This window comes from Dermochelys coriacea, chromosome 2 (assembly GCF_009764565.3).
Source record: "Dermochelys coriacea isolate rDerCor1 chromosome 2, rDerCor1.pri.v4, whole genome shotgun sequence".
NCBI lineage: Eukaryota > Metazoa > Chordata > Testudines > Dermochelyidae > Dermochelys > Dermochelys coriacea.
In genome coordinates, this window is record NC_050069.1 from 25,775,539 (window position 1) to 25,789,598 (window position 14,060).

The 14,060-nt window shown below is 41.8% G+C and overlaps 1 protein-coding gene across 3 annotated transcripts in view; it reads left to right on the forward strand.

The window, feature by feature from the left end:
• The window catches only part of ENPP2 (ectonucleotide pyrophosphatase/phosphodiesterase 2), a 116,912-nt gene extending 104,091 nt beyond the window's left edge, over positions 1–12,821 (forward strand). For all 3 annotated transcript variants that reach the window (XM_038392612.2, XM_038392611.2, XM_038392613.2), the window contains 3 exons: positions 2,848–2,980; positions 7,676–7,832; positions 12,223–12,821. In XM_038392612.2, coding sequence (XP_038248540.1) covers positions 2,848–2,980; positions 7,676–7,832; positions 12,223–12,393 — 461 coding nt within the window. In that variant the 3' untranslated portion in view covers positions 12,394–12,821. The remainder of the gene's footprint in view (positions 1–2,847; positions 2,981–7,675; positions 7,833–12,222) is intronic.
• Positions 12,822–14,060: the final 1,239 nt, after the last annotated feature.

Sequence of the window (14,060 nt, forward strand, 5' to 3'; positions counted from 1 at the left end):
GTGGAAAATCGTTACTGATTACCCACTCTGAAGTCATGATTTATAAAAATGCTATTTCCAGGAACATAATCATAGGACCAAACAACCATAAATTGCTCATATTGTGGTGTCATTCTTTTTAATTATAACTTGGTGTTGGAGTCCCCAACAACTCACAGGGTTCACCAATGGAGGGGTTGATGATACTCCTGATTTCTGTAGTATTTGAAGTATGCATGTGCTGTACAGAGGGAGAAGGTCCCCATACAGAGGATTTTAAAATGTATAACAGGGGAAAATGGAGGATGTCTGAGAAGCTCTGTGCATGTCCCATCTTTTATAAATGAAGATGCTTATAGGTTAAGGGAGGAAGTGTATTATTATCTTGTGCGATATGACAATCTATGTACGTCCTTCAGAAGACACAGCTCTTCCATAATATGTTACAATATAACAGTCATTGCAGAGTCCACCTAATTCCAGAAATTAGACAATTAATATCTGAGGGAACCTCACTGAAAGGAATGTGCTTTTTATGCTGTTTTAGATTTGACCTTCTTTAGAGATTAGAGGTTTTGCTATTCAATTAATCATAGCAGCACTGAGACTTTGTGCTTACGAAGCCAAGGACATTGAAAGTGTGTGTGTGAATACTCAGTTCTACTGCTAGAGAAGGAACGGCAAACTCTCTGTAGAAGATCTATTGCAATGTCAGCCTTAGAATGGTACTGTGCATTTCCTTTATCACTCATTAGAAAAAAATTAATAAAGCACAGAGAAATCTAGCAGGCTTCATCTAGAGCAGTGATACTCGGATTCAGTGGTTTGGGAGCCAAATTAGTGATCAGCGTTACCCAAAAGAGCCACCGTGTTTTTATCAACTACGATTGGTTAACAACATAGTGAAAGCATCCTGATTGGTTAATAACTTGTATTGGTTAATAGTTAAATCGCACAGTGTTGTAATATCATGTGCTGCAAAGAGCTGCAGGAGACACATTAAGGAGCCACTTGCAGCTCACGAGCCTCAGTCTGAGTGTCACTGATCTAGCGAAACTGAGGCTGTCTACACTGGCAATTGAACAACAAAAATTTTCGTCTTTCAGAGGTGTTAATCCCTCTCCACCCTCAATAAGTTTTTTGCTGTGACAAGTGCCAGTGTAAATAACGCATTGTCGGCAGGAGCGCTCTCCTGACGACAACACAAACGCCGCTTGATGGGAGTGGAAGTTTTTGCTCAGCAGGAGAGCTGACAACCAGCAGCTACACAGCACGACGGCTTTAGTGGCATGGCTGTGGTAACCCAGCCATGTTGCTAAAAGCTGTGTAGTGTAGACAAAGCCTCAGTGAAGCTACAATAAATCTTTAGTAAGACTTTTGAAACTGTCTCACATGACTTTCTGATAAATAAACTAGGGAAATGAAACCTAGATTGACCTACTATAAGATGGGTGCATAACTGGTGGGAAAACTGTTCCCAGAGAATAATTATTGGTGGTTCACAGTCAAGCTGGAAGGGGGGCATATCAAGTGGGGTGCTGCAGGGATCAGTTCTGGTTCCAGTTCTGTTCAATATTTTCATCAATGATTTAGATAATGACATAAGGAATACACTTATAGTGTCTGCAAAAAGAAAAGGAGTACTTGTGGCACCTTAGAGACTAACAAATTTATTAGAGCATAAGCTTTCGTGAGCTACAGCTCATCCGATGAAGTGAGCTGTAGCTCACGAAAGCTTATGCTCTAATAAATTTGTTAGTCTCTAAGGTGCCACAAGTACTCCTTTTCTTTTTGCGAATACAGACTAACACGGCTGCTACTCTGAAACTTATAGTGTCTGTGGATGATACCAAGCTGGGAGGGGTTGCAAGTGCTTGGGAGGATAGGATTAAAATTCAAAATGATTTGCACAAACTGGAGAAATGGGCTGAAGTAAATAGGATGAAATTCAATAGGGACAAATGCGAGATACTCCACATAGGAAGGAAAAAATCAGTTTCACATATACAAAATGGGAAATGACTGCCGAGGAAGGAGTACTGCGGAAAGGGATCTGGAGGTCATAGTGGATCACAAGCTAAATATGTGTGAACAGTGTAAAACCATTGCAAAAAAAGCAAACCTCATTCTGGGATGTATTAGAGGAATGTTGTAAGTAAGACGTGAGAAGTAATTCTTCCACTCTACTCCACGCTGATTAGACCTCAACTAAAGTAATGCATCCAGTTCTGGGTGTTTCAGGAAGATGTGGACAATTGGAGAAAGTCCAGAGAAGAGGGGAAAAAAATGATTAAGGTCTAGAATACATGACCTATGAGGGAAGATTGGAAAAAATAGGTTTGTTTAGTCTGGAGAAGAGAAGATTGAGAGGGGACATAAAATGTCACAAGTAGGAGGAGGGGAAATTGTTCTCCTTAACCTCTGAGGATAGAACTAGAAGCAATGGCTTAAACTGCAGGAAGGGTGGTCAAAGTCCAAATTTTTTGGTCAAGGTATAATCAAGGTCCAGATTTCTGAGAAAATAATAATAAATTAACCATAATGATGATACAAAGTAAATAAAAAGATTTTTGGGGTCCATTTAAAAGCATCTGGTGGTTTGGATTTGGCTCCAGTCCACTATTGACTACCTCTGGTCTAAATAATACTTGGTTCTGCCATGTGTGCAGGGGAGAGCACTATATGACCTCTCGAGGTCTCTTCCAGTCCTACGATTCTATGATTCTACAATAATGTCTCTGTTAATAACGTCTCATGCATAATATGAATGAACTATTTGGATTTTTATCCTTGCACATAAAGCATATCTAGAAACTCCTATCTAAGCATTGTTTTGGTCACTAAAGGCAATTTTGTGTCTTTGCACAGAGGTATGGAATTATTTTCAAAGGGTTTTGGTGAAGAGGTATGCAACTGAACGAAATGGAGTAAATGTCATAAGTGGACCAATCTTCGATTATGATTATGATGGTTTACATGACACACCAGAAAAGATAAAACAGTAAGAGTTTATATTTAAATGCATTAACTGTTCTTAATGGCTATCTAAAAATACAGTATTTCCCAATTAGTTGGTATTTGGGCTTGAGGCACAAGGTGATAACTTGTAAAGCCAAGAATCAAGTTCTTTGAAGTCAATAAAACTGCTGGTTAGTTTATGATCTGGTAAGCATAAGTTTCTTGACTCTGGCATATCTTGTTAAAGGAAGGATTCTCAGGACTAAATGCCCTTATGGGTGGGGATAAAAAAGCAATTCGTTCCGTTCTAGAGAAAAACAATGGAACTACCGATCACCAGAGAATTCCCTATCTTGACCTTGATCTTGACCTTGTAGTGTTCATTCATCCTTCCTATGATGGCAACTTTGATGGGAACCTCACTAACTGCAATATTTTCCAATACTTTTACTTGTAAGTGTGGGGCACGTTCTGCTTACATAGATTGCAATGCAGTGCTAAGGATAATAGGGCTATGGAGTTAAATACTCAAGTCTTTTGTTAATTCATGCTGAACAATGTTTTCCTACCAATCTTGAAATCCCTCATCAGAAGGTATATTCTAGAATCTTTACATTGTCTTATAATATCTGTGGTGCTCTAACTGTACAGTAACTACTTGGTTCATTTTATGATGGTGACTACATCAAGAAAGCCTGTCAACTTCTAAAGCCACAGTCTGAGCTGCACTAGTTTCAGGTGAAGAAAGAGAGAAAGTTCAAGTGAGCTGTTTTGCCATTTTTGTAGACCTTAGATTTTTGGGACCTTTTGTGAACCACTCCAGTTCCCACTCTAAATTAGAGCAACCTAAAAACTTGGATATTTTTCTAAGAGGGATAATCTAATTCATTCAGATACCATTGGAATTCATATAGGAATTAATGAGTGAAATTTTATGGTCTCTTATGTAGAAGCAGGGATAGAGTAATGCATAGCCATTATAGGCCCATGTCTAAAGCCCCAGCTCCTGGAGTCATGTTATTACATTAGAATCTCAGCATTCATTTTTAAAAAAGTTTGTAGAGCCCTCAAAGTTTCAAAGAAAATCTTGTAAATGTGTAGCCTGTCTGCTTGCCTGAATCTGCAGATAGTCAGAAACAATAGCTCCAAACTGATCCTCCAAATTGATTGAATGTCAGAGATGAAACCTCTCTGTGGGCCCTGTCACAAGCACTTCTGGCAATAAAATCTATGAATAACTTATCAATGGCTGACAACTCCAGTGGGGCCATTCCAGGAACAACCATTCCAGGGGCCATTCCAGAGTGTAGAGGCATTCTAGCCACACCCATCATCCCAGGGCCTGAGGAAAGAAGGGGAAATGGACGTAAAGCTGCTATGCTGACTTGAAGATTTCCTATATGCTGAAAGAATTCTCCTGCCTGAGGCAAGAATCCAGATTCTGGACCCCAATGTTATTTGCTTGGTTTCTGGTCTGTAATGAAGCCCTGTAAATAGGGTTAGTGGGCAACAGGAATTAATTTTAGAATGTTTCAACTGTATTTAATTTTACAAAAAGAAAAGGAGTACTTGTGGCACTTTAGAGACTAACAAATTTATGTGAGCATAAGCTTTCATGAGCTACAGCTCACTCCATCGGATGCATTTGGTGGAAAATACAGTGGGGAGATTTATACACACACACAGAAAACATGAAACAATGGGTTTTATCATACACACTGTAAGGAGAGTGATCACTTAAGATGAGCCATAACCAGAAATGGGGGGCGGGGGAGGAGGAGGAGGAAAACCTTTCATAGTGACAAGCAAGGCAGGCCATTTCCAGCAGTTAACAAGAACATCTGAGGAACAGTGGGGGTTGGGGTGGGGGGGAGAAATACCATGGGGAAATAGTTTTACTTTGTGTAATGACTCATCCATTCCCAGTCTCTATTCAAGCCAAAGTTAATTGTATCCAGTTTGCAAATTAATTCCAATTCAGCAGTCTCTCGTTGGAGTCTGGTTTTGAAGCTTCTTTGTTGAAGGATAGCCACTCTCTGGTCTGTAATCGAGTGACCAGAGAGATTGAAGTGTTCTCCAACTGGTTTTTGAATGTTATAATTCTTGACGTCTGATTTGTGTCCATTCATTCTTTTACGTAGAGACTGTCCAGTTTAACCAATGTACATGGCAGAGGGGCATTGCTGGCACATGATGGCATATATCACATTGGTAGATGCGCAGGTGAAGGAGCCTCTGATAGTGTGGCTGATGTGATTAGGCCCTATGATGGTATCCCCTGAATAGATATGTGGACAGAGTTGGCAACAGGCTTTGTTGCAAGTATAGGTTCCTGGGTTAGTGGTTCTGTTGTATGGTTGCTGGTGAGTATTTGCTTCAGGTTGGGGGGCTGTCTGTAAGCAAGGACTGGCCTGTCTCCCAAGATCTGTGAGTGTGATGGGTCGTCCTTCAGGATAGGTTGTAGGTCCTTGATGATGCATGGAGAGGTTTTAGTTGGGGGCTGAAGGTGATGGCTAGTGGCGTTATTTTCTTTGTTGGGCCTGTCCTGTAGTAGGTGACTTCTGGGTACTCTTCTGGCTCTGTCAATCTGTTTCTTCACTTCAGCAGGTGGGTATTGTAGTTGTAAGAACACTTGATAGAGATCTTGTAGGTGTTTGTCTCTGGAGGGATTGGAGCAAATGCGGTTATATCGTAGAGCTTGGCTCTAGACAATGAATCGTGTGGTGTGATCTGGATGAAAGCTAGAGGCATGTAGCTGGAATAGCGGTCAGTAGGTTTCCGCTATAGGGTGGTGGTTGTGACAATCGCGTATTAGCACCGTAGTCGTCAGGAACAGTATCCCCGATAATGTCACGGCTAACCTGGTGGCTGAACTTTGTGACTTTGTCCTCACCCATAACTATTTCACATTTGGGGACAATGTATACCTTCAAATCAGCGGCACTGCGATGGGTACCCGCATGGCCCCACAGTATGCCAACATTTTTATGGCTGACTTAGAGCAACGCTTCCTCAGCTCTCATCCCCTAATGCCCCTACTCTACTTGCGCTACATTGATGACATCTTCATCATCTGGACCCATGGAAAAGAAGCTCTTGAGGAATTCCACCATGATTTCAACAATTTCCATCCCACCATCAACCTCAGCCTGGACCAGTCCATGCAAGAGATCTACTTCCTGGACACTACGGTGCTAATATGCGATGGTCACATAAACACCACCCTAGATCGGAAACCTACTGACCGCTATTCCTACCTACATGCCTCTAGCTTTCATCCAGATCATACCACACGATCCATTGTCTATAGCCAAGCTCTACGATATAACTGCATTTGCTCCAACCCCTCAGACAGAGACAAACACCTACAAGATCTCTATCATGCATTCCTACAACTACAGTACCCACCTGCTGAAGTGAAGAAACAGATTGACAGAGCCAGAAGAGTACCCAGAATTCACCTACTACAGGACAGGCCCAACAAAGAAAACAACAGAACGCCACTAGCCATCACCTTCAGCCCCCAACTAAAACCTCTCCATGCATCATCAAGGATCTACAACCTATCCTGAAGGACGACCCATCACTCTCACAGATCTTGGGAGACAGGCTAGTTCTTGCTTACAGACAGCCCCCCAACCTGAAGCAAATACTCACCAGCAACCACACAACAGAACCACTAAGGGACCTATCCTTGCACTAAAGCCCGTTGTCAACTCTGCCCACATATCTATTCAGGGGACAGCATCCTAGGGCCTAATCACATCAGCCACACTATCAGAGGCTCGTTCACCTGCGCATCTACCAATGTGATATATGCCATCATGTGCCAGCAATGCCCCTCTGCCATGTACATTGGTCAAACTGGACAGTCTCTACGTAAAATAATAAATGGACACAAATCGGACGTCAAGAATTATAACATTCAAAAACCAGTTGGAGAACACTTTAATCTCTCCGGTCACTCGATTACAGACCGGAGAGTGGCTATCCTTCAACAAAAAAAACTTCAAAAACAGACTCAGAGAGACTGCTGAACTGGGAATTAATTTGCAAACTGGATACAATTAACTTAGGCTTGAATAGAGACTGGGAATGGATGAATCATTACACAAAGTAAAACTATTTCCCCATGTTGTTTTTCTCCCTCTCTCCCCCCCCCCCCCACTGTTCCTCAGATGTTCTTGTTAACTGCTGGAAATAGCCTACCTTGCTTGTCACCATGAAAAGCTTTTTCCTCCTCTTCCCCCCTCCCCCCCCCGCTGCTGGTGATGGCTCATCTTAAGTGATTGCTCTCCTTGCAGTGTGTATGATAAAACCCATTGTTTCATGGTTTGTTTGTGTGTGTGTGTGTGTGTGTGTGTGTGTGTGTGTGTATCAATCTCCCCACTGTATTTTCCACCAAATGCATCCGATGAAGTGAGCTGTAGCTCATGAAAGCTTATGCTCAAATAAATTTTGGTCTCTAAAGGGCCACAAATACTCCTTTTCTTTTTGCGAATACAGACTAACACGGTTGCTACTCTGAAACCATTTAATTTTAGAATGTTTCAAGTTGGAGCCTCCAATGACCTCTATACCTACATTTACTCACATTCTAACTGAAGAGGACACCTGTCTGAGAGTGGATATGAGTACTCTGACAACACTATGTACAAATAGCACTTCACAAGGAATCTCTTATCTAGGAATTCATCTGACAGATTTTGCTAAATGTTTGTTTGCATTTTCCTCCTAGGTATGTGGAAGGCAGTTCAGTTCCAGTTCCAACTCATTACTACAGTATCATTACTAGCTGTTTAGATTTCACTCAGCCTGCTGATAAATGCGATGGGCCACTATCCGTCCTTTCATACATACTTCCCCACCGGCCTGAAAATGATGAGAGCTGCAATGTAAGTTCAAATAGGCTCTGCTATGTTAGTTTCCATAACTAGTATGTATTAGACATAGCCATGGGTAAAATCCCATTTAGTGACTTTAAAAAAAAAAAAAAAAGATTATTGAACACTTATGAGAACTTAAACCAAAATGTCTTGCCTGTAGTCAAACAAGGAATTGATGGCAGAGCTGGAACAGAACTCAGGACTACTGCCTCTAGTCTGAGACCTCATTCTAATCATTGGGCTATATTGATCCTCCCCCATGACATAGCAAAAGAAGGTGTGGAACTATTACCGCTCACTATCTTTAAGAAAAAATAACCCCTAAAATATGTTTTGTTACTCCATGTAACCATTTTCACATGTTTATGGAGATGCAATGATTTGGCAGCAGAGTAAATAACTTCTAGGGTCATAATACATGGCAGAACTCCTAATGAAGTCACCATGGAGCAGTGCAGCAGGAAAAGTTCAATATGCAGGCCAGAATGGGTTACATGGTGGCAGACAGCTGAATGTTTTCGTGGTTGGGGGGAGGGATCCATTGTGAGATGCAGCTAGAGCTGAATCTTTGCATCTTTATAGTGTCTGCCTGCCTTGTACAACTTTAAAAATAAACACAAAACCCCCAATGGTGTTCTGTCTGGGATTGCAGAAGCAAAGAGATGCTCTACCTGTTCTGTTCCTGCATTTTCTTGGGGCCAAAAGACTCGTGCTCTTTTAGATCAGCGGTAAGACTGTTCATAGTTGCAGAAGTTTGGTAAAGTGCAATGGACCCAGTTCGTATAGGGCTTTTAAATTTTAACATCTGAATGTGTTTTTATACATGCTCCAAATATCAGAAGAGCGAGTGCGTAAAACAAAGCAATGGACTACTGCATTCTGTGTTAACTGCAAGTAGACTAGACAACTGTTTTTGGACTTTTGCCTGAACTTCCTCTGTCTCTGAGAAATCTTTCCTCGTGGGCAATTCTCTGAAGGTTGCCAGGAGTCTGTTTCCTGAATCAAAATGTTTATAGAATCATAGAAGATTAGGGTTGGAAGAGACCTCAGGAGGTCATCTAGTCCAACCCCCTACTCAAAGCAGGACCAATCTCAACTTAATCATCCTAGCCAAGGCTTTGTCAAGCCGGGCCTTAAAAACCTCAAAGATGGAGTTTCCGCCACCTCCCTAGGTAACCCATTCCAGTGCTTCACCACCCTCCTAGTGAAATAGTTTTTTTCCTAATATTCAATCTAGACCTCCCCCACTGCAACTTGAGACCATTGCTTTTTGTTCTGTCATCTGCCACCACTGAGAACAGCCGAGCTCCATCCTCTTTGGAACCTCCCCTTCAGGTAGTTGAAGGGTGCTATCAAATCCCCCCTCATTCTTCTCTTCTGCAGACTAAATAAGCTCAGTTCCTTCAGCCTCTCCTCATAAGTCATGTGCCCCAGCCCCCTAATCATTTTTGTTACCTTCTGCTTGACTCTGTCAATTTGTCCACATCCTTTCAGTAGTGGGGGACCCAAAACTGGATGCAATAATCCAGATGTGGCCTCCTCAATGCCGATAGAGGGGAATAATTACTTTCCTCAATCTGCTGGCAACGTTCCTACTAATGCAGCCCAATATGCCGTTAGCCTTCTTGGCAACAAGGGCACACTGCTGACTCATATCCAGCTTCTCATGCACTGTAATCCCCAGGTCCTTTTCTGCAGAACTGCCGCTTAGCCAGTCGGTTCCCAGCCTGTGGCAGTACATGGGATTCTTCCATCCTAAGTGCAGGACTCTGCCCTTGTCCTTGTTGAACCTCATCAGATTCCTTTTGGCCCAATCCTCCAATTTGTCTAGGTCACTTTGGACCCTGTCCCTACCCTCCAGCATATCTACCTCTCTTTCCTCCCCCCGCCACCCCTCCCCAATTTAGTGTCATCCGCGAACTTGCTGAGGGTGCAATCCATCCCACCATCCAGATCATTAATGAAGATGTTGAACAAAACTGGCCCCAGGACCGACCCCTGGGGCTCTCTACTTGATACCAGCTGCCAACTAGACATCGAGCCATTGATCACTACCCGTTGAGCCCGACGATCTAGACCGCTTTCTATCCACCTTATAGTCCATTCAGTCAATCCATTCTTTCTGTCAAGAATACTGTAGGAGACCAAATCAAAAGCTTTGCTAAAGTCAAGGTATATCATGTCCACTGGTTTCCCCTCATCCAGAGCTATGTTGTGTTTGTTGTTTTTAGTATTGGTGCACAAAGCTAGAGCTCCTGGTCCAGCTACAAGTAGGAGTAAACATTCCAAGTCTACCCACAATACGCATGGAACACTGTTCCTCTTATCCATCAAGCACCTTTTCTCTTCTCCTTCAATTCCTTCCTTGAAACCCCAAATCTCTGAGCAGTCTTCTCCCTATCGCTAATTCCCATGTTCTCTTTCTTGAACTTATTGCTTTATTTTTAGACAGTAAACTTTTTGGGACGGGAATGTCTTATCAATATTTAAATGCAGTGCGCTTTTTGGAGTAGGTATAAACTTATGATGCTGAGTTTATTTTATATATCACCTTCCTCTCTGAATCTCTCTGTTGGCTATCTCTTTCCTGAATCAAGCTCCAGCTTCTAACCTTCAAAAGTCCTATAACTTCACTGCTTCCTAAATCTCTGCCCTGATTTCCTCCTGCACCCACTCCTGCTTGGACACTCTGTTCAAATCTTTGTTCTAAGCCATGCTGTAGGCCTTTTTGCTAATATAATCATTGCTTTCACTCCTCTGTCAGGAAAGTTGGTCCTTCTTATTCATGAAATGTTCAAACTAATGGCCACACCCTATTCTGTTTTGTCTTGTTTATCTTCACATATGCCTTTAGAGTATAAATTCATCAGCCTTCATATCTGCTGTGCACCATTTGCTCCCTATGCTTACAGTGCTGTGTATATTTACAGTTGTGTGCATGTACAACACTATGTAAATTGACTGACTGTTTGCCATCTTTACGTGGCAAAAAAAACTTGATAAACTAGAGAAAAATGTAATTGGACAAAATGGCGCTGATCCTGATATCACCATATCAGCTCTGTTCTTGTCCCATGGTATTCCATCTGATTCAAATGAGTGTCTGTGTGTCTAACCTCCAGTTCTGTAAGGATGGGTGAACTGTGTGGGGTAAAAGAACTATCCTTAACCTCTCCAAAACTTTTTTCTGAGATTTAAAAAATGGTGCTTTTTTTCCCATTGCTCGTTCCTTTTTTTCACATCTCTCTGTGTTCCTGGGTTCTAGCTGGGACTTGCAAAAATTTAATTAATTAAACCTCACAGCAGCCATGTAGAATACAGTAGTAGTATTCCCATTTCACCAATGGAGAAACTGAGAGGCAGACACAGGCGCTGACTTTCCAAAGTGCCAGGGGATGCTTGACCCCTGGCTCTGTCCCAGGCCCTGCTCCCATTCCACCCCGTCCCCCAAGGCCCTAGATCTTGATTTGTCTTACAGACTTCTTGTTTTGGCTAGTTTCCTATTGGCATGTAGAGCTAAAGGTGAAATAGTTTTGTCTCCGAGAAATACAGCAGATCAAAACAGACTGGCACTGGGTCACAGAGATGTATTTTAGATCCACACTCTAACTTATTATTCAGTGCTTTATTCCCACGCTGTGCAAACAATCTCTTCCCTCACTTACTGTCTGTCAGAGTGACCCACAAACCTCATCTATTGCATCTCTGATATTTTTTTTGGTTATGTCTAACTCTATTTCCTGGGGAGAGTAGATGTTAGTTTTTAATGGCATAGGTTTGTTTTTACTTGGACTTTAAGTTAATGAGGAAGAGATTAGTCTGGGGACCAAAACCAGAAGAATGGCTGTCACTATTCTTCTTACAGTGAGGATTTATGGAAGATTAAAATATTAGTGAGGCATTGTTATTAGATGAGGCAAGGACATGCTGGTCAGATCAGAATGAGGATGTGGCTCAAGTTTGAGATAAAGCTTCAAAGCCTAACCAGGGCTAGAACTTATTTACATAATATCATGCCAAAGTTGCAAGCTGCTTTTTGTGAGATTTTGATACAAAATGGCAGAAATATTGAGTGAGCAACAGATTTTTCCAATAGCGTCATCTGGTCCCACCAGGAGATCTACAACTATCCTTGCAAGACTCCTGATGTATTGGGCCATTCTCAGGTAACTTCAACTCTAAGAAGTTTGGCAACGTTTGAATCCAAATCCTAAAATTTAAGACATGACCCAAAACTATACCTCCGTGCATTCTTTATTTACCATTAATTGACTTTGAATGGAAGAGCATGTGAAGATCATGTGTCTGATTGGAGCTAAATAATTAGGAAAGGTGCAATACCCTTTCAAAGATAGGACAGATTCTGCACTAAAACTAAATCCAGTTGTTTTCATTTCAGAGCTCAGAGGAAGAATCCAAGTGGGTTGAAGATCTCCTGAAGATGCACACCGCACGAGTGCGTGATATTGAACAAATTACAAGCTTGGACTTCTTCCGAAAGACCAGCCGAAGCTACACAGAAATTCTCTCCCTAAAGACATACCTGCATACATTTGAAAGTGAAATTTAACTTTCTAATTTTACTTGGTGCATCCTTCTATCAACTGGTGTATATTTTTATATTTTTATATTTATTAATTTGAAACCAGGACATTAAAAATATTAGTATTTTAATCCTGTATCAAATCTTAAATATTAAGCCCTTGTGTCAGTTGTTTTGTTTCTCTAATGTTTAATGTAGGCATGGGGTTTTTAGTGTGCTTGTAATACTGCAGCTTGCATCCTTAATCACAGTGTTTAAGTGGTGCTGTAGAATCGATACTTGCATTGAGGAAATATTAATTTTCCAGTGTTCCTTTGCCACGTTTGTAGTCCTGTACTGTATATCAAAATACTGAACATGTAAAATTACATTAATTTACTGTTAACTGTGACAGAAGTATTTAAACCCTTTAGACAAAAAGAATCTTAAATATAATAAAGCACACATTCAGTTTTTTAATGTCTGTCTTTGCTTTCCTTTCAGAGGATATTTGCGTCACTGGAAGCTGAATGCTTCAAGCTTTCTTACAAAGCTTGAGCCAATTTGTCATGCTTGCAAGTGTGGTTCTGCTGTCTGAAGTTACTGTCAATCTAGGGCCCCTTTCTGATTCTAAGGGCATGTTTACACTTGCCTCCAGAGCAATCGATCCTGCGGGGGTCGATTTATTGCGACTTTACTGCCGAGCGCTCTCCCGTTGACTCCAGTACTCCACTGGAGCAAGAAGAGTAGGTGGAGTCCGATGGGGGAGCATCAGCAGTTGACCTACCGCAGTGAAGACTCCGCGGTAAGTAGATCTAAGTACATCAACTTCAGCTATCAGAGTAGCAGCCGTGTTAGTCTGTATTCCCAAAAAGAAAAGCAGTACTTGTGGCGCCTTAGAGACTAACAAATTTATTAGAGCATAAGCTTTCGTGAGCTACAGCTCACTTCATCGGATGCATTTGGTGGAAAATACAGAGGGGAGATTGATATATATATACACACACACACACACACACACACACACACACACACACACACACACACACACACACACAGAACATGAAACAATGGGTTTATCATACACACTGTAAGGAGAGTGATCACTTAAGATAAGCCATCACCAGCAGCGGGGGGGGGGGGGGGGGGGAAAGGAGGAAAACCTTTCATGGTGACAAGCAAGTTAGGCTAACTCCAGCAGTTAACAAGAATATCAGAGGAACAGTGGCGGGTGGGGTGGGGGGGAGAAATAACATGGGAAAATAGTTTTACTTTGTGTAATGACTCATCCATTCCCAGTCTCTATTCAAGCCTAAGTTAATTGTATCCAGTTTGCAAATTAATTCCAATTCAGCAGTCTCTCGTTGGAGTCTGTTTTTGAAGCTTTTTTGTTGAAGGATAGCCACTCTTAGGTCTGTGATCGAGTGACCAGAGAGATTGAAGTGTTCTCCAACTGGTTTTTGAATGTTATAATTCTTGACGTCTGATTTGTGTCCATTCATTCTTTTACGTAGAGACTGTCCAGTTTGGCCAATGTACATGGCAGAGGGGCATTGCTGGCACATGATGGCATATATCACATTGGTAGATGCGCAGGTGAACGAGCCTCTGATAGTGTGGCTGATGTGATTAGGCCCTATGATGGTATCCCCTGAATAGATATGTGGACAGAGTTGGCAACGGGCTTTGTTGCAAGGATATGTTCCTGGGTTAGT